Here is a 20,474-nt window from a genome sequence, read left to right as displayed (position 1 = left end):
CAGCAAAAAAATCTTTTGATTGAGATAAGTTTTGTTCTTCCACAATTTAATCCCTAAGGTTTGGTACAATGCCTTTTGTCTGGAAGGTAGACTTTCTCACCTCTTCCCCAATAATGCTATTATAAAATATTGAATTCTTTTTGTTTGTTTGTTTGTTTGTTTGTTTGTTTTATTGATGGTCCCTGTGCCAAGCTTGGCTGGTTGATGGTCGTGTATGGAATTGAGAAGAGTCTGAGATTAGAAGTGGATGGACTAGAGACTTGGCTGCTCTTTGCTTTGGAATATGTGCCATATGAGTAGATTTTCTTATAAGACCCTTTAGGCACAGAGGAACATTTTAGGGCCGCTCAAAGCAAAGCGAACCTTGGATAATTCACCCTTTACATTGCTTCATCTTGATTGATAATTTTTCACTTACATCCTTACGTTATGCCCAGAAATGTGCTTGTCTTGAGGGCAAGAATCTGTGATCTCAGGTGTCCCTTTGCAGAAAGGGACGTGTCTCGTGTAGTGATCTAGGACAGCCAAAAGTAACAACACTTATGCTAGTAGTGTATGGCTATTGCTACACACCGTCCTATCCATTGTGCGTATATTAATTAGCTCATTTACTCCCCGCTGCAACCTCCAAGGAAGCTACTATCACAGTGCTCATTAACAGCCAAGCAGAAGTAGAAGCCAACATGTAGCCAAGCCAACAGTTAGCATGAGCATCCATAGCTCCTCTACTTTGGGTATTATCTGCAAGCAGTCAGTTCAGCTTTGGAGATCCCAGCCTTCAGATAATGAACCATTATGCTCACCCTGAACCTCCGTTTTGTTGCTTTAGGATGATGACGTCATGTAGAAGCACTTCACTTCTAACGGAGCTCAGCCTAGTCCTGTCAGGGTCATAGCTTGGGATTGGCAAGTTACAGCGTTTAAGAAAACAAATGCACTCTGTGTTTTGGGATCACTGCTGGGCACAAGCTGATGGGAGCAGAGTAGCTTGCAAGAGCTCTGGGTGGACATGCTGTTCATTACCTTCGCTTTGTGTTTACAAGTCAAACAGTAAAATCTCCACTTGGAACCAGACTGTAGCACTGCCCCTCCCCTCTCACCCCCTCACCCCTCAACCCCCATCCCCCGCTACCCTGGCGTTTGTGTTAGTTCAAGTTGAACCACGAACCCAGGACTCTGAACTAACAGTACAACATGGCTCTTTCCTCCATGCTCCTCTTTGTTCACAAGGAGTCAGGGGTAGCATTGTGGGATAAATTAGCTTCTCTCCCTATGGAGAACAAAAGCATCATTAGGAAGGGTGTGCTGGTGGAGACATGTCATGAAGTGGATTATCTCCTTCTGATCTTTATTGCCGAGTCCTCTCTTTTCCTTAATTTTACTTCCAATGTTGTTTTAAAAATTAACCTCCAGCAAACAAACAAAATGAGACATCATAAACCCTCTAGTCAAACTGACAAGATAGTGGATATTTTGCTACAAATTGAAATATTTTGTACAGTTCTGTAAGGGATTAGTCAAGGGAATCTGCCTCTTTTCAAATTAGTGTTGTCATAATTGGCCTTTTGTTTCTGGAGATTTTGTCTAACTTCGTCTTTTGTAATCTTACCTAAGTGTCCAACAAAAATGCCTTTGTCAAACAATTCAAAACCCACATTAAATATTGGTTTTGTTTTCTTTTGAGACAGGGTCTTGTGATATAGCTCTGGTTGTCCTGGAACTCACTATGGAAACCAGGCTGGCCTTGAACTCACAGAGATCTGTCTGCCTCTGCCTTCAGAGTGCTGGATTAAAGGCATGTGACACGGTGCACAAATTACATTAAATATTAGATAAAATGGTGTTGTATAGTCAAAACAGAAAAAGTGTATAATTACGAAATATCCACTGTGCATAGATCCATGTGCATATGACAATTCATCATTCCTTCATAAACCTTTAGAATTGATTACTATGTCCATTTTATAGACAAATGGGCTTAGAGGCACAGCAAAGCCCACTCAGAATTATGTAGTAGCTAAAAAGAAATGGAGTCTGAAGTTTAAGCCAGACACTGTCCGCCCTGTTCTAGAGCTATTTCAAAGTCTCCTCCATAGGGCACAGCGATTAAGGCCTTGGTGTTAGCAGACTGGACACACCTAGCCACTGGACACTGGATGTTGTTGTGTGATACTAATAGGTTTCTCCACTGACAAAATGAGCCAATTTAAACCAAATCAAGTGTGTAAAGGCAAGTTTATTGAGAGGCAGCTCCCAGGTGAGTTCACTGATCTCACAGGTGGAGGTCAATGAAGTCATGCTCTGGGCTAAAGCAAAGAGGTTTTATAGTTTTGGGGTGTGGGGTAAAATGCAGAGACTGGGCAAGACGAAGTGTTAGCCGGGAGTTTTCTCCTTGCAGGCAGGGTTGGGGAAAAAAGAGCAAATGGGGTTTCTTAGCTTGTGTGGGGGGATGAGCAGGGTTTCCGACCAAACACACACTATACCTGGAGAGGTGCGAACTAACATCTACTCACCCCAGGTAGGGAACGGATGGAAGACCAACGTTCAGGCAACCCCAAAGTCCAGTTTGGTGAAGCATGAGTTTTATTGGGGTTACTTACAGAAACATGGGTGAGGGGTTTACTTGAAGAGCAGAAATGACTCCAAGCTCTATCACCAAGGCCCACCTCAGCGTGGGTGACAGCTCACAAAACCTAGAAACCCAGATCACACTGTACAACCTGAAGGCGGCGGAACAGGATGGCGAGAGTCCTTTGCACGTAATTCAGAGGGTCCGAGGATTTAGCAGGCAGCATGGCTGTTGTGTTTCTTCCAGGCACCTTGGCTAGTCAAAGCATCTTCTTGGCAACTTGTCTAAAGTTGTCTCTCTTTGGTTATATGTTAGGGGTAGGAAAGACCTATTGAATCTGGTCCTTTTTGGGAACTTCCTGAAGCTATTTTGAGTTGTTTACTTCCTAAGCTTCCCCAAATAGCAGTTCTTAACCTGTGGTTCAGAATCCCTTTGTAGGGGGTGGTCAAAGAACTCTATCACAGGGGCCTCCTAAGACCATTGGAAAACATAGATTATGATTCACAACAGTTGCAAAATTACAGTTATGAAGTAGCAGCAGAAGTAATTTTATGGTTGGAGGTCACCCCCACATGAGGAGCTGCATGAAAGGGTCGCAGCGTTAGGAAGGCTGAAAGCCACTGCTGGACGAGGAAACGGTTTCACCTTCCCTTGGAACATCCTGTTTTCTCACCTCCTTGTAAACATCCTGTGTCTTAATGAGCTTCCTCCTGAGATAAAGGAAACCACAACAGATAGATGACAGCGATGATGTCTCTGTTCTCAAAAGACTCCCAGTATATTGAGTTGTTAATTATAGTACAGGCTGAAGCACAGCAAATCATACAAGTAAAACATGAGTCCGGTAAGTATATTAGATACAAATATAGACCAGAAGAAATGGGGAAGCAATATCAATGGTGGTTTGCTACGGGTTCTGGAACCATGGGATGTTTCTCCTAAGCCTCATTTAGGTATAATTTACAACAAAATCCAGCATGGATGACTAGACAGGTTATGTCAGCTGTGTGCAGTGTTGTAATCACCAGCATCCTGGTGGCATGGCCTTTTTTAATCCAGTGGAAGCTTCCTTCTGGCTTGTCAGTCAACCCACTGGCACCCTCACACCTGGTTCCCAGGATGCATTCACTCACACCAGAGGACATTAGAAATGAAGCAACTCTCGGCATTTTCGTGCCTGGATTTTTTTTTTTTTTTCACTACACTTAAGACTATTAAGATTCATTTCTTTTCCTTTATAAGTCAGTAGCTTGTTCCTTTTTAGCTCAGCATGGTGAGCTATCTCTTTGTCGGCCTAACCTAGAGTGTATGTACTACCCACGTAACAGGCACTTGTGCCCAGTTCAGGTTCAAACTGTCATGAATGAGTGAATGAGTTGCCTGCTTTCTACATTTTTTTTTTGTTTTGTTTTCATAAAAGCCTTTGCATCCATATCTTCTTGGATACATAATTACAGGTGACACGACTGGATCGTATGATAAGTAATTATCTAACATCGTAAGTGGTTGTTTTCTAGAGGCTTGTCATCACGTCAGCATCCCGTGACAGTTACCAGTCGTGTCTTGCCACAAGCTCACAGGCACCGGGAATTACCAGTCTTTACAATTACAGTCATTTCCAAGGGTGTACACGGCCAGCACACAGTAGCTTTGATTTGCGTTTCCCACTGAGCAGCGATGTTGAGCATCTGTCCTTGTGCTTCATTGTAACCTACATAGTTTCCATGGTGATGTGTTTTTTTTTTTTTTTTTTTCACATTGCTTGTTCGTTTGTTATTAGGACGTTTATCTTCTTTTTGTTACGTGAGGTGTTTTGTGTGTGCTGGTAGAAGTGCTTTTTATGTTTGCAAATATTTCTGTTTCTGGTTTGCATTTTTTTAACCTAACATTTTTGACTCTTTGAGAATTTCATAGATGTGGGCACTGTATTTTGATCACTCATCCCCACTTCTCCCTATGCCTCCTACCAGATCCACCAGAGTGGCTTCACCAGTTGGCAATCCCACCAAAACTGAGTGAGTGGCCCCCCACATCCTTGCCAGCCTTTGTTGCTGGTGTTCTGGTTGACCTTACCCATTCAGACCCAGGTAGGATGAAATCTCAAAGGCGTTTTCACTTGCATTTTCTAACTTGTTGAGAATGACAGAGATTTTGAGATATTTTCTTGGCCACTTTTATTTCTTCTTTTGAGGACTCTCTGTCCGTTAAGTCCAATTTATGCCGCCCATATATACACATGCGTGTCACATGATGGACTGGGACATGTTTGGCCTATGAGAGGCCACCCCCTTAGAGAAAGCTGACTCTCTTTCCCAGAAACCATCAACCATCAGAGTGGTTCCTCAGTTATGGGTGGAGATATTAAGACCCTTGCCCCTCCATGATAGAATGTCGAGCAGCTTAGTCTTGTGCAGGTCTTGGCAAGGCAAACAAAGCTGCCATGCGTTCACGAGTACGGTCCTGTCATGTCCAGAAGACACTCTTTTCACTCAAGTACTCCTAATGTAGGCCTTCCTAGCCAGTACCTTGCGTCACTTCACTGTCCATCCCCCTGACACATTAAGACCATCAATTTGGTCCCCTTACTTAACCAGTGTCCTGGTGGCTCTAAGCAATGAGCTGATGCAGCGGCCCTGAGTGAGCGGAGCACTCAATTCACTCTTCTATCATTTATCATAGTTCCTTCACTGTCTTTTAGCCATGTGGGTCCTAGTTATTTTATTACGTTTTAGTAGTTAGGCCCTCAAGCATGAAAGTGAAGGTCCCCAGGCCACTGCAGCTCGGTCCCTTTCTAGAGAAAAGAAGCCCAGACTCAACATGTCCTCATGAAACTAGTCCCTGGAAAAACTACAGTGCATGTGGGATTTCCTCAGTTACCAGCTCAGAAATGACGTCAGAATCCCCAAAGCTAATTTGACTTGGAGAGTCAGGGCTCTCTTCTAGACTTTTCCAATATCAGTGTGTAATTCAGAATATGAAAATATGTCTGGGACAGAGAATATTATTTAAGTGACTCCCAAGAATCCCTGGGTCGGGACGCTCGTGAAAGCAAATGGACTATCGTGTGTCATTTAAGCATGAAAATCACTGCATCTAGCAAATTATTTGGTACTTCAAATTAATGGTGCTAGTAATTGTTAAGTGAATGGTAGGTGGGGGCTGGCTCTTGAGAACCATTTCTTTTATCAGCAGTGGTTTCTCCTATTGCATAGCACACCCTAGGCACCGGATTTCTATCTGGATATTTTTAGAGTATCTTATTGTAGCTCAGACTTTAACGAATTGTCCTCTCAAGCCTTTACTCCCTGAGAGTTACAAATCCCCCATCCCGCATGTAAGTTCATGTACTCATCTCAAAGATTCTGGTACCAATGATTAGCTTTGATCTTATGGAAACGTGTCTTCATTCCTCACTTCCTGGACTCTGTAGTTACCTCATTTTGACATGTCACTGTATCTCATGAACATTTCCATTTCTCGTTAACAGTATTACACCACCCTTTTATGGATGTTGCAAATTAGTAAACTATAAGAATACACTTTTGAGGTTCTTTAATAACTATACTTAATATTGTTGTTTTGATGCTAATAGAGTTTATGTGAAGTTTTTTTTTTTTTTTCTCTCTTGAAAATTGTGAGGCGTTTTCTGCAGCACAGCCAATAGGAACTGAGAACCATCTGCCGTCCCACCTGGTATACAGACCTCACTTTGTTCTGATTCCCAACTCCCTCTTAAGTGGTTTTGTTTTCTCTCTTGTATTTTGTACCCAGTTTATAATTCTTAGCTACGTTACGATGTTCATTTGGGTGGATTTTACAACTCAAGCTCTCAGGAAAATGGCCTCGTTTCCCCGTTTCCTGTGTCTTGAGAAAAGCATATCATTCTAGTTCCCCATACCTTGTCCAAACAAACATTCTCAGAGAGTAATGACTGGTTAAAAAAAAAAAAAAAAAAAAAAAAAGTCTGTAAATGTCACTAATTCCATGTTTTAAAAGACATTAGTATTGGTGAGAAAGGCGGTTGTATGTGCGAAACAATTCATTCTACAGTTCCTAGAAAGTAAGAATCTTATCTTTTTAATCTTTTGGTCCTGGAAATCAAACCCAGGACCTCATGCTTACAAAACAGGAACTCCACCAACAAAACTGTGTCGAGGATCCAGCAAGAAAGTCATCTTAAGTAGGTCTCTGAAGATGCTTTGAGTCACCAGGCCATCATTTCGACCTGAAAGCCACCCATTCCTTTCCGTGCACACTGCCCATTTTATCCAGCTTTTATTCTTGTTATTTATTCAAATAAGTGGAACCCAAACTTTTGACAGGTTGGGAGGGAGTTACACACCATGAGATCTTTAAGTCTCTTAATTTTTCAAATATAAGGGAGATGTCTTTACAGTTAGTTTCTAGCAGTCAGAACTGTTCTTCTCTTGGCATTCCAGAACAGACATTTCAAAGATAAAGAGTCAAACTGTGCCTTTCAAAACCAATTATGTTATCAGTAGGGGAAAACAATGTAGCATTGTATCCCTGCAGCTTTTGGAATAAGCATCGGTTTTTCTAGCCCTCCCTCCCCCGCCCCTTGACCTCCTCCCGGAAGAAGATTACATCTCTGCAGGGAAGATACAAGTGAATACCAGGTTTACTCACTGGACCTGTAACCCTGGAACATAGCCCCCTTCCTATTTATAACCATTTCAGCCTAGTGCCCCCAAAATAATTGGAAAACTAGACTTTGTTTTTCTTTTAGGATCTTTTCACTTCAGTAGAAATGAAATCCTAGTTTGGATTAAAGTGTAACCTAGTAATTAAATGACAAATCAGCTCCAAATTTCAGCCCTATCATTTCCTTGCTGTGTGTGTTGGTCAGGGAGTGTGGCGTGGAGCTTAAGAGACGGTCTAAGAGGAAAATTTTTCTGCTGAACAGCTCTAATGCCTTAGTGAGATGGGAGCCACTTAGTGGTTGTTTTTTTCTTCCCATTTGCAGAATGGTAACCATTGGCTATTGGTAACCATTCTCCAGAAAGAAGTACAAGTCAACTGCGCCCATCCAGAAGCCCCAACACCTGGTCTTCGGTGGAATCTAATTTCCATTTAGATGAGTGGCTAGGCCCCTTCTATCATATGGCGCCATCTTCCCTCTTCGTCCAGGAAAAACAAAAAAACAAACACGAGGAGCCTAGGAAAGATGCATCTACTTTCTAATTCCTCAATCCCAAAATAAAGCCAGTTATTCATGACCATGTGGATGTGGCCATGTCTAATTTCAATAAATAAGCACGATCAATGGTTTTGGAAAAAATTGTTTAACAGCCTGCTGCAAATTTATTTGAAGTTGGCAGTGACTGTTTTACTTGAGAAAATAATTAAGTACGGTGTATATCCTGACCATGAAGTGTCGTTTGTGAGCTTCCTTTGTCCATCTTCTCAACTGTATATAATTCTAAGTCAAAAAGCAATGTGTTTGGTTCTGCTTGTTTGCTTTCTATTTCAGTTACTCTGGTCAACTGTGACCCAATAATATTAAATATAAAATTCAAGAAATAACTTATGTTTTATACTGTACACTGCTCTGAGCTACATGATGAAATCTTACACAGCCCACTTGCGACTTTCCAGGACATGGATTGTCCCCACGCCCCACGCCCTCCAGGATGTCCACACTGTATATGGCACCCATATACTAATCACTCCGAGAAGCCATTTCAGTAATCAGATTGAATATCGCAGTACCACAGAGCTTGTATTGAAGTTGTTTTCTTTATGAATGGTCTTAACAACGGGCCTGAAGCTCAAGAATGCCCATGCAGTTCATATATAAATGCCACAGAGTTTTTGTAAAATGCTTTCTGAAGTTAAAAAAAAAAAAAATACGGCAATTCTCTACTTAATGAAGGGAGAAAAGATGTGTGTTGGCATTGCTAGTAAGTCTAAATAGTAAAAAGCATAGACTACAAACGCTTTGGTAACATACACAGTTTTGGGGCATCTGTAGAGGTGTTGGAATGTATACCCCACAGACAGGGGGAGGTTACTATATATAAATACTAATCTACATAAACCCTACCCCTACACCTACCTATGCTAAGAGGGACGATGCCTTTTCTTAATGTGTCAACTTAACGTCATAAGAGCACTGGCCTTTGTGACTGAGGTTGATGGCTCATGTGAACATTACTGTGGGAAGATTACAACGTGAGATGAGGGAAGGAAGAGGGGGAAAATGGAAAACCCTCTTTTATACGTAAAATTAATAAAGTTGTAAGTGAAAAACTTGATATTGTTGTAAGATCTACAAGGGAAGTAAATTACAGGAAGCTGCATCTTCAAAGCAGTGTCCCAGCGGCGACATGAACTCTCTTTTCCCTAAGGTGACGTGTCTACATTCATTAAGATAAGACTAGACCATCCTAATGCAAAGACCTAACAGAGTTCTGTAGCATAGAGGTAATTTTTCCCTTATGTAAAGGGACTGTTCCAGTCCGGTGTTGACTTCTCTACTGTACGGAGTGTACTTTAACAAACATGCTCCCAGGAACAGTTCCTTTGCTGTATACCAGGAAAGCATCTCAGAGAGTGTTGGTAAGCCTTGCTGTGACACCTGTTCAGTCAAACACTGGGAATGGCAGTCATGGTTTTTTGCCAGACAAAAGAGGAGGATAGTAAGTTCCAAACTTTGATGTTATTATTTTGGTGATGTGGGTGGAGAAAGCACCCAAGAGCTGTTAACTACGTGTTCTGCAATCACACTTTCATTTTTGTTCTGTTTTTCAAGACAGGGTCTCTCTGTGTAGCCTTGGCTGTCCTGGACTCACACTGTAGACCAGGCTGGCCTCGAACTCACAGAGATCCGCCTGGCTCTGCCTCCCGAGTGCTGGGATTAAAGGCGTGCGCCACCACCACTTCAATATCCTTATAACAAGAGGGTTTTTATTGGTTTTATTTTTAAAGACAGAATTTCTCTATATTGTTCTGGCTATGCTGGAACTCCCAGTGTAGACCAGGATGGCCTCGAACTCATAGAGATCCTCCTGCCTCTACCTCACCTCCTGTGTGGTGGGATTTATACCTGGCTAGGATATTTACATTAAATACAAACATAGTCACATATATCTGAATATGGTTAAGATGCTTTTTCTGAAGAGGATTTGGAAGCAGGAAATTTACTGCCCATCAAACATTAGCTGAGTTCAGGTTTTGTTTTTCTGCTCCTGGCTGCCTTTTATATTTAAAAAATAAATACCATAGTAGTAGGCAAGACATTGGCAAGAAAGTTTTCTGTATTATTTATCCCAAGAGCTCTGCATCTGTTAAATCTGTTCTGCTTCAGCCTGCAAGACAACTTAATTTAATTCCAGGCAAAATCTCTAATTTTCATTTTATTTGACTCATGTTTAGTAATTCTCAAAATTTTTTCCTAATTAAATGGTGTTGAGTTGGAGATTCTGATTTAAAAGGGTGGGGGGTCCAAACAACGGCTGTTCTCTGCAATGTCTTCATTACTCATTGAAAACAGTACTGCTTTTTGTTTGAAAACACCTTTGTTCTCTGTTTGTTCCAGCCACCGTTTTCCTGGAATTCTGGAAGAGACGCAGAGCGGTGATTGCCTATGACTGGGATCTGATCGACTGGGAAGAAGAGGAGGTCTGTACCAGTCGCTTACCTCAGAGTGCCAGTTACCTCACAGTATCTTAAAGCACAGGCCACATCTGTGTCACTTACCTCACAGTATCTTCTAGCACAGGCCACATCTGTGTCACTTACCTCACAGTATCTTCTAGCACAGGCCACATCTGTGTCACTTACCTCACAGTATTCTATAGCACAGGCCACATCTGTGTCACCTCACAGTATTCTATAGCACAGGCCACATCTGTGTCACCTCACAGTATCTTCTAGCACAGGCCACATCTGTGTCACTTACCTCACAGTATTCTATAGCACAGGCCACATCTGTGTCACTTACCTCACAGTATTCTATAGCACAGGCCACATTTATGTCACTTGCCTCACAGTGTTATATAGCACAGGCCACATCCATATCTCACCTCAGAGTGTCATCTTATAGCACAGACCACCAGAAACTGCAGACCTTGAGTTGTCACTGGATGATGGAAGTCAGGCTATCCAGAAAGCATTTTCAATCCCAGTCTTTAAAGAGAAGAGAATTTCTACTTGCATGAAAAAGGTCTGGGTGACATGGCCATGACCCTTAGCATCAGGGAGGTTGAGGCAGGGGGACCTCAAGTCAAGGCAAGCTAATGAAGCTTTAGCACGGGGGAGGGGTTGAGGAAGTTTGGCATCATTTGGCTATACTGCCGTCAAACCCCTGTGCTCAAGCTCCATTTTGACACGCTAGTGAATTAAAATTCCATGAGTCAAGAGACAGTGCTCTAGGCTGTAGAGACACATGGGATTCAGGACGATCCTTACCTATCACCAACTTTCTTCACTTTAGTAGGAGGCAGTTGTATATTTCCTATCACTAGGCATGTGAAGCCACCTCCTTGAGGAACTACTTGTGGGACTAGGCCTGCTCTCCAAACTAGGCCTGGGCTGCTGAGCCCACAGCAGACCCCCCAGATATGCACAAGCTCAGAATTACATCAGTGTCTAAATGAGGAAAAGAAGATGCTCCAGGTAGTTTCTTTGGTGGTGTGGATAAATGCAGGGTGAGCTGTAGACCAAGCTGCCAATGAGGGCAAGCCCTGCCCTTTACAATCTTCTCTGTCGGCACACTTTCCAACCACTTTGGTCCCCATCCCCCAGTCTACCTCAATATATTGTGTTCTTACTTAATTTGTACCCAATTCTGGTTGTCTTTTCTTGACTCATTTGTTCATGCTAGACTTGGTTACCATAGCATTCTTCTGTTGGACCCTGTGTTATCTGGGCATCAACCATCTTTCCTTGCTCTTATGTTCTCTTAACTCTCTTAAGTTCCAAATCATAAGAGCTCTTGCTATGCCTCTGAAATATATACATACATACATACATACATACATACATACACACACACACACACACACACACGCACACACACACACAACCCTCTCACATCTACTATAAGAGTTTGATTTCCTAAAGGGACATGTGTGTGTTTCTTTATATTAACATGAGACTTTTTAGAAACAAAAATTATGAAAATGTTAGCCCTGTGATTGGCTTGACAAGGGAGATAATTTTGGCAGGCTTTCTTCTTAGTCCCATGAATGTGCTGGGGTCATTTGTAGTTTTTGACTTGGTTTCTTTGTGTTGCATTGTGTCTATTTAGGGTGTACAAGAAGGAATTTTGATACTTGACATTGGGATTATTTTTCCTTCGGCAATCCTTATTATTCTGAAAGACATTTACCCTTATGTTTCATAAACATTCCTCAGAGGATGGCTTTTCTGGGTCTAAAGGCACTGCTCAGACCAACAGGGAGTCTGCGGGCAGCAGCCCTTAACAGCTGTATCCAGAGAACCTGCGAGTTTCAGAAGGAACCGGAAGAATCAGTACCTCCCCGTATGCTCAAATGTCGCTGCCTGAAATAAAGGAAGGCAAGCATATCCGTGTCCCCGTACAGAGAACGGCTAGCCTCAGACGAGGCCTGCTCTCCAAGCTCACGGCTCTCTTCTGCCTCCTTGGCCTGCCATCTTCATCCGAGCGCCCCAGCCACACGGACCTAATCTCCAGCCCACCCCGGTCTTGCTCGTTTTCCGTCCTTTCCCAGTTCACCCATGTAGAACGTGTACTTAATTAACCAGAAGCACTCTAGTATGGTCTCTTGCTGATTATCTTTTCCTAATCCCGTAATTGCGTCTTAGTTGGAAAGTAGTCACACTGGGATGAGGCTCGGCTAACCGAAACAAAAACCCTCAGCTTGGCTTGGGATGGAAGGAAGCTCAGGCACAGCCACATTTGGAAGGTGTTTAGGCAACTGAGAATGCATTTAGTATCTGTTGACTAAAGGTGAACACCTCCCATAGGAGCGCATTAAATTTGTAGAGTCTCCATGGATTTTAGTCACATAAGACACCTCCCATAGGAGCATAATAAAATGTAAAGTCACCATACATTTTAGTCACATAAGCCTATGCATGCACACACACATACACACTCACACACACAAAATAGGTAGGTAGATAGATAGATAGATAGATAGATAGATAGATAGATAGATAGACAGAGCAAGCTTGGACTGGAGAGATGTCTCAAAAGTTAAGACAGGGGACCCGGGTTCAATTCCCAGCCCCCACATGGCAGCTCCCAGCTGTCTGTAACTCCAGTTCCAGGCGATCTGGCACCCTCAAACAGATATACGTGCAGGCAGAACACCAGTGTACATAAAATTAAAATAAATAAGTCACTTTAAATAAACAATAAAACTATTTTAGGTTTTAAAAGGAAAGCTAAGAATGATAATGTCTATGAATCAGAAAATAGATTTTGAACATTTGCCTGTTCAGAAGACTTCGTTGTACCATCCATGTCATTTCCTGGTAGTAAAAGTGACCGTTTCTTAGCTGTTCTAAGTCACTAGGGCAGATGGTCAGTTTTACATATCACTGCTTCTTCGGGCAGAGTTAGTAAGGAAACAGAAAAATGTTATTCTAAATCCCATCAATTTTGACACTATTGAGACTTGATCGCTGTATTGATGGATCTTCTTTAAGCGGCCAACTTCCAAATGCTTCAGGCTATGTCACCAAGCCTACCCCATTGACTGACTGGCTGACTGGCGTGGCAGCTACGGACTCCGTTTTATAATGGGATTAAAAAGAATGTTTCTCGCCGTGAGTAGCTCTCCAGCACATAAGGATGTGTCTGCTTGTCTTTCAGGAAGAAATACGGCCCCAGTTTGAAGCCAAGTATTCCAAGAAAGAACGGATGAATCCCATTTCTGGAAAGCCAGAACCATATCAAGCATTTACAGATAAATGCAGCAGACTTATCGTTTCTGCATCAGGAATATTCTTCATGGTTTGAAACTTTTTTTTTAAATAAATCTCCTTAGTTTTATAAGGTACAAACCTCTAATATAGCAGCAGTAATCACGCCAGGTATTTGCACGGCTATGTAAAGCACTCTCCCACACTATGCTCAATCGTCTCCGCTGCATTTGGTGTTCAGGGATGCCGTTGCTACTTCCGTGTGACAGATGAGGCAGTTAAGATTCTAAAAGGTTAAGAGATTGCCCGGGGTCTGCCCATAAATTAGCGTTGAGACACCCGACTCTAATGGCATATTCCTCCCTCTTGCCTCGTCCCACTGCGCTCTGTTGAAAGGAACACAAACGTGAGACAGTGTGTAGGGCAAAACTTTGGCAAACCAAGACAATCTATTCCTCTTAGGCAGTGAGGAACTATGGGATTGGAAAGGGTGGCAGACAGCATAGAGAAGACTCAAGCCCACACCCTTCTTCCGGTGCCACTTGTAAGCGATCCTGCCATGCTTTTCTTTCCACGCACATATCTGTATTTATCAGCTTATTTCTCACATGAGGTCTAAATACATAGATTAGGTTTTCCTGTTCTACAGGCACAGACCGTGAAGCCCAGGAGGTTGAGGCTGCAGTGAAGTCGTACTATTAGCTCGTAGCGTAGCCAGAGTTCTGCCCTGTCCACTGACTCTAAATCCAGCGGGTAGCCCCACCCTCACGTTCCTACCATGTATGACCTTCAGTGTAGGCTTCGTCTGTCTCCCCATCAATAACTCTAGGATTATAATGTTTGTTTAATTACCATTACGTTACTATCATGCTGGCCCATCCTAGCCAGGATTCATACTCCAGATGTGTGTGTGTGTATGTGTGTGTGTGTGTGTGTGTGTGTGTGTGTGTGTGTGTATTTCACACCAGAAGTGAGAAGAAAATAAAATTTTTACCAAAAAAAAAAAAAAAAAAAAAAGTTTTTTAAGGAAAGAGATCTATAAACCAGGGGAGATTACTACAGAGACTGTATTTAAAATCCAGCATTATATAATTAAGTGGGCCGTGGTCTCCATTAGGAATCACCAAATGAAAGTTCAAAAACTGTTCGGAGTCTCAGACTCTTAGAGAGATAGAAGACATAGCATAAACTGCTCCCATGCATCATCATGAATCTTCAACAAAAGATGCTCCAGTCTGTGTATGTGTCCAATAGAAAGATATTACATGTCTGTTACACTGTTAGTTTATTCAACAACGCATAGCGGGGGTATACAGGTACCACTCCTGCCTTCTGGACCTTACTTTCTTTTTGTTTTGTTTTGTTTTTTTGTTTTTGTTTTTGTTTCTTTTTTTTTTTTTTGAGACAGGGTTTCTCTGTGTAGCCCTGGCCGTCTTGGACTTGCTTTGTAGACCAGGCTGGCCTTGAACTCACAGCGATCCACCTGTCTCTGCCTCCCAAGTGCTAGAATTAAAGGCATGTGCCACATGCCCAGCTGGGCCTTACTTTCTGGTGGAAGAGATAGACAGTAATCAAACAGGTTGTTAGAAAGGATAAGCACTCTCCTGAAAGAGGATGCACCCATCTAGCGAGTGTGCTGAGCCCTGGCAACAACACAGACTATCTAGTGCTCAGGAGAAGGTTCTGTTCTCGGTGGTTCTCAAGCTGAGAAGTAAAGAGCGACTGGGAAGTGCTCACTGGGCTATGTACGTGTGTGTGTGCACTTGTGTGCATGTTGGGCAGGAGGTGGGCAGATGGGTGTCCTAGACAAAGGAAATACATCTTGAAGGTTGAAAATGCTCACCTTCTCTGAAGCAATGAGAAAATGTCTGTGGGTTGCCATGATGGCTCAGCAGATAAAGGTGCTTGTCACTGAGCTCAGCAAGCTGAGTTTGGTACCTCGACCATGGTAGAAGGATAAAACTGACCCCATAAGTTTGTCCTCTGACCTACATACATGTACCATGACATGCATGCCCATGCATGTGCACACACACTATAGATAGATAGATAGATAGATAGATAGATAGATAGATAGATAGACAGACAGATTTTTTTTTTTTTTTTTTACAGAGAATGAAATGCCAGGGTCCCCAGAGAGTAGAGAGAATGGTGTCCTGTGAGCTGAGAAGCGATCTTGCAGAAAGAACACAAAAAGGACCTTACTTGCCTCATGGAACAATAAGAACAGGAAACAAACCACTGTAATCAGAAGCATGATACGATTTCTTTAATAAATATGTGTTGCTCTCATCACTTAGTTACTCAAAGAGTGTTGCCCACTCCCTGGGGCAGATCTCCAGCTTTCAAGGAGTGTGGTTCCTCTACTTGATCAGAAAACCCAGATAGAGAAAGCGTTCTCCAGGACAAAGAGTGTGTATTTTCAAGGGGGCAGCGTCACCATCACTTGATTTTTTTTTTTTTTCATCAGAACACAGATCTGCTTCCCCAAACGTGTCATCAGGGTCTTCCTGTCTTGCTTCCAGATCTGCGTGGTAATCGCTGCCGTGTTCGGGATCGTCATTTACCGGGTGGTGACCGTCAGCACCTTCGCTGCCTTTAAGTGGGCGTTAATCAGGAACAACTCTCAGGTGGCGACCACAGGGACCGCCGTGTGCATCAACTTCTGTATCATTATGTTGCTGAACGTGGTAAGTGAGCGACAAGGCTACAAGGAGGAACTTGTGGGCTGCTGTGACGGGTTTCTTCCTCCAAGCAGAGGGTCTGTAATAAAGCACCAGCAGTTTCATAGACAGGTCTGGGTATTTAAAAGATTTTATTCAGGCCGGGCGGTGGTGGCGCACGCCTTTAATCCCAGCACTCGGGAGGCAGAGGCAGGCAGATCGCTGTGAGTTCGAGGCCAGCCTGGTCTACAAAGCGAGTCCAGGACAGTCGAGGCTACATAGAGAAACCCTGTCTCGAAAAAACAAAAAAAAAGAAAAAGAAAAAGAAAAAACACAAAAAACCACCACCAACAACAACAACAACAAAAGATCTCTGCACAAGGCACAGACATCCCTGGACCTCGTGTCCCTTGCTTATTCCATAAGACAGCACTGTCTTCCCCTTTGGATGTAGCTCAGCGGCATTGGCTTCCATCCTTTTTCATTCAGAGTAAGGTGAGGCCGGCAGCATCCCAAAGCATCCTTTGAGAACACCTCAATAAGGAAGGTGTCAGGGTGATATATATGTGCTGCTCGTGTTGAGTTCAGGCTTCTTGCCTCTCACCTGAACCTCACTCAGACTTACATGTGAAACTAACTGCCTACTAGGCGATCTCCACCACTTTCATTTTAAATTTTTTTTTTTACTGTATTTGCTTATTTATTTGTGCGTGCGCACACGTGCGTGCTTGCATGCGCATGCAGAGTATGGTATGTGTGCGGAAACCAGTGGACCACTTCCTCTACCATGTGGGTACCAGGGGTGCGTCTAAGGTAATTAGGCTTGGGTGTTAAGTGCCCTTAACTGCTGAGCCAACTTGCAAGGCCATGCCTTCTCCTTTTTTCTTTCAAATACAGCTCCGCATCTTCCCTTAGGGATCAGCTCCCCGCGTAGCCTCCCTCTTACAGCTCTTCAAACTAAATATAAAGCTAGCATTATCCATCACACGTCTATTTTTTTTTTCACTCCATCCAAATGTACCTACACTAGACGTGGTGTCACACATCTGTAATGTTCAACGCCGACGCGGCTGAGGCATGAGGGTCAAAGTTTACAGGTGGAATTTAACCACTTTTCATGCGTCCCTGGGCCAAGCCTCCAAGTCTCTTACCTGGGTTATCTCGGCGACCTTCTAACTGGTCTCCCAGCCTCTCTCTCCATCAGCTCACTGCAATCTCGGCTCAGTGCTGAAGCCACATGGAACGTGCTGATGCAGGTCAGTCATGTGACTCCTCTGAGGGTTGAGAGGTCCATGGCTTTCCTCTTGCTAAAAAGTGAAAACCCGAGTGTTTTTGTTTGCTTGCTGTTATCTCTCCCCAAGCAGGAACATTCTCTCCCTCCCTTCCCCAGGGTCTGCGCAGCAAACCCTCTCACCTTCCTCTGGTCTTTGCTCAAGGATCACTTCTTTAATAAAGGCATAATAATAATAAACTGCAGCTTGCCTGCTCGGTGCCATCTGACGCTTCCCTGCCTCCCCCACGCTCGCTTTATTTTCCTCTGTACCGTTCACTTATCACCTCCATTATGCTACTGATTCCATTTAATATCTTCTCCACAGTATGTAGGTCCATAAGTGCAGAGCCCTTCCTCTCTTTAGTTTATTTTGACTGTTGTTATGCCTTGGTGTCTGGAGCAGCACATGACACATAGCTGATATTCAGTAAATTAGTGCCATTTGTATAACCAAAAAAAAATAGCTAACCAGGTTAGGCTTTGAGGTGGGTATACATAAAAAACCTTAGAGGTTTATAGTAGGAAATAATTAAGGTAATATATGTGCTGAGCATGGTGTCAGGCATGAGTCAGATGCCCAACTAATTTTTGTTCAGCTCATGCATATTTGAGCTGTACCCTAAGGATGACTTGTAGTGCTGAAATGCTAACATCCTTAGAAGTGGACGAGGACATTTCAAAGACCGAATAACGCAGTTCTTTTATCAGCAAGGGTATACATTTTAGGTTGTCGTGAAGAAAAAAAACCGACTCAACAGGTTGAATTTATATGTATTTGTGCGCATGCACATGAATATATATGTATACGCATTTACAATAGTAAAGAAAAAGAGGCTATCAACTTGAGAATAGGGGTGCATGAGAGGAGTTCAAGGAAGAGTATCCGGGATGGGCTGGATGGAGAAAAAGGAGGGGAGAAAGTGGTATAATTCTTTTTCAATTAAAAGCATATTTTAAGAAGTGAAAAAAAAAAAATCCCAACCTAGTGAAGGGGAGCTCTGAAAAAAGCTGAGTTCTATAACGAATAAACCCTCTGTAGTCCCCAAGAGAATTCAATGTATCCAATAATAAATAACTCTAGTTATGATCACTAAGTAAACTAATAATCAGTGAGCTAATGAAATGCAAATTACCTGTTGCTCATAATTTTAAAATCATAGGGACTTCCTGTTTTAGAAAATGATGTTTCAGAATCAGACGTGGCTAAAATAAGACAGCAATTGCTAATTGTTTTGCTGTGATGATTTCACAGGCGCTTTATCACATGGAGACTGAAAATAGATGTTTGGCACTAGTTGATGGTCCACGCCCTCTAGCTCCATCAGTCTCCAAGTTATTAGTGGAAAACATGTTATGAAGGAGGGCGATTCATAGTAACTTAGCCAAACATTAGAGCTTTGAAAGTTTCTGGGTTGCATGCCTGTAATCCCAGCACTTGGGGAGGCAGAGGTGAGCAGATGTCTGTGAGTTTGAGACTAGCCTGGTCTACAAAAACAAATCCAAGACAGCCAGGGCTGCACAGAAAAACCCTGTCTAAAAAAAAAAAAAAGTTTCTGAGTCTAGGTGAGATAGAATGCTTACTGTAGTCTTAACCAGTATCTTTTTATTTCAATGTTTCTCAAAAGTTTAGTTTAGTTGAAGACTGTGGCTCAGTTGGCAGAGTGCTTGCCCAGCATGCACAAAGTCCTGGATTCCTGCTCACACTGGGTGTGGTGGCACACATCTGTGACTCCAGCACTTGGGAGCCAGCGGCAGGATCAGCTGTTTAAGACCAGGTTCATTCCCCTTGGTGGGGAGGCCTGGTGGCACTCAAAGAAAGAATAAGCAGGCTACCAAGATAAGACTTGATAGCCTATGACCATATCGTGGGTTAAGAGGTCCCCCTCCATCTTAGACCTAAGAGAGGGGAATAGGGTGAAAACGGGAGGGAGGGAGGAACGGGAGGATACAAGTGATGGGATAACAATTGAGATGTAATCTGAATAAATTAATAAATTTTTTTAAATTAAAAAAAAAAAGACCAGGTTCAACTCCATAGTGAGTTTGAGATCATCCCAGGCTACCAAGTGTCCTATCTCAAATAATAATAATGGTACTAATAACTATAATAGTAAAATCTCAATCTAGGGACGTAACACAGTAGTACAGTGGATATTGGGCTTGCACAAGGCCCTGAGGTCTGTCCCCAGCACAAATAATAATCAATAATAATAATAATATAACATATACACCTCCTTAATAAATAAGAGACTGTGCGCATTGGAGCTAGAAGTACATTGTGATTGTCCCTGTGTATGCATCAGGGGCTGTTGTCAGAGAAATACTTTGTGCATCTGGGAAACAGGATTTAGTCATCTATACTCTATAAGACAGCAGAGAAAAGACAGAATAAACTAAAGTGGAAAAGAGGGTATATGGAACAGGCAAAATGGCTAATTGCTGACACCACACCACACCTACTGCGTGATAAGAGCTAAGCCATAAACCTATTGATACGTTTCCGAACAAAAATTCTATCCTAACCAGAATGTCCACACACTTAAACTGAGGTGTGTTAGTCAGAGGGATCCCTTCAGGATATATTTTCATTTTAGGTTTAGCATGAACATTTTTGGTATTCTGATTTTCTAGTCCAATTTCAAACTAAAAGAGCACTAGGTTACTAAGCTAAAATAAAAAAACAAAAACAAAAAACAACAACAAAAAAAAACCCACCCACTTGTGAAAACAGGTAATGAGAAGCGATGGCAAGGAAAAAGAAAGAAAGGAAAAAGAGACCACACGTAAGATGTCCCAAAGGAGAGGACTCTTTTGCTCAGTGGCCAGTTGCCCTGCCCTCCTCAGCTATCTCTCCCACCCACGCTTACACTCCTGCCATGTGCCCCGAAGCTCCGTGAGTTCCCATTATGAGAGTAGCCGAGTGTGTAATGTAGTTTGGAACAGTTCTCATCAGAATGTAAAAACATAATAATTTAAGTCCTTTGGATGCAATCGCAGCATGATGGATGGCCAGCTAATGGCTGGAACCTAGCACACAGCCCAGAGCACTGCAAAACTAAATTCTCTATTTACCTCTGAAAATACTCAATTTAAGATA

The 20,474-nt window shown here is 42.6% G+C and overlaps 1 protein-coding gene across 1 annotated transcript in view; it reads left to right on the top strand.

Annotated features, from left to right (window-relative positions):
* Ano4 (anoctamin 4) overlaps positions 1-20,474 on the top strand; it is a 401,662-nt gene that overhangs the window by 345,397 nt on the left and 35,791 nt on the right. Inside the window, exons 17-19 of the mRNA XM_051172646.1 lie at positions 10,128-10,210; positions 13,392-13,532; positions 15,967-16,131. Of these exons, the coding sequence (XP_051028603.1) occupies positions 10,128-10,210; positions 13,392-13,532; positions 15,967-16,131 (389 nt within the window). The remainder of the gene's footprint in view (positions 1-10,127; positions 10,211-13,391; positions 13,533-15,966; positions 16,132-20,474) is intronic.

The sequence above is a fragment of the Acomys russatus genome, chromosome 31, assembly GCF_903995435.1.
Source record: "Acomys russatus chromosome 31, mAcoRus1.1, whole genome shotgun sequence".
Lineage (NCBI taxonomy): Eukaryota > Metazoa > Chordata > Mammalia > Rodentia > Muridae > Acomys > Acomys russatus.
The sequence above is the reverse complement of the archived record's forward strand: the minus strand, read 5'-3'. Positions and strand labels throughout refer to the sequence as shown.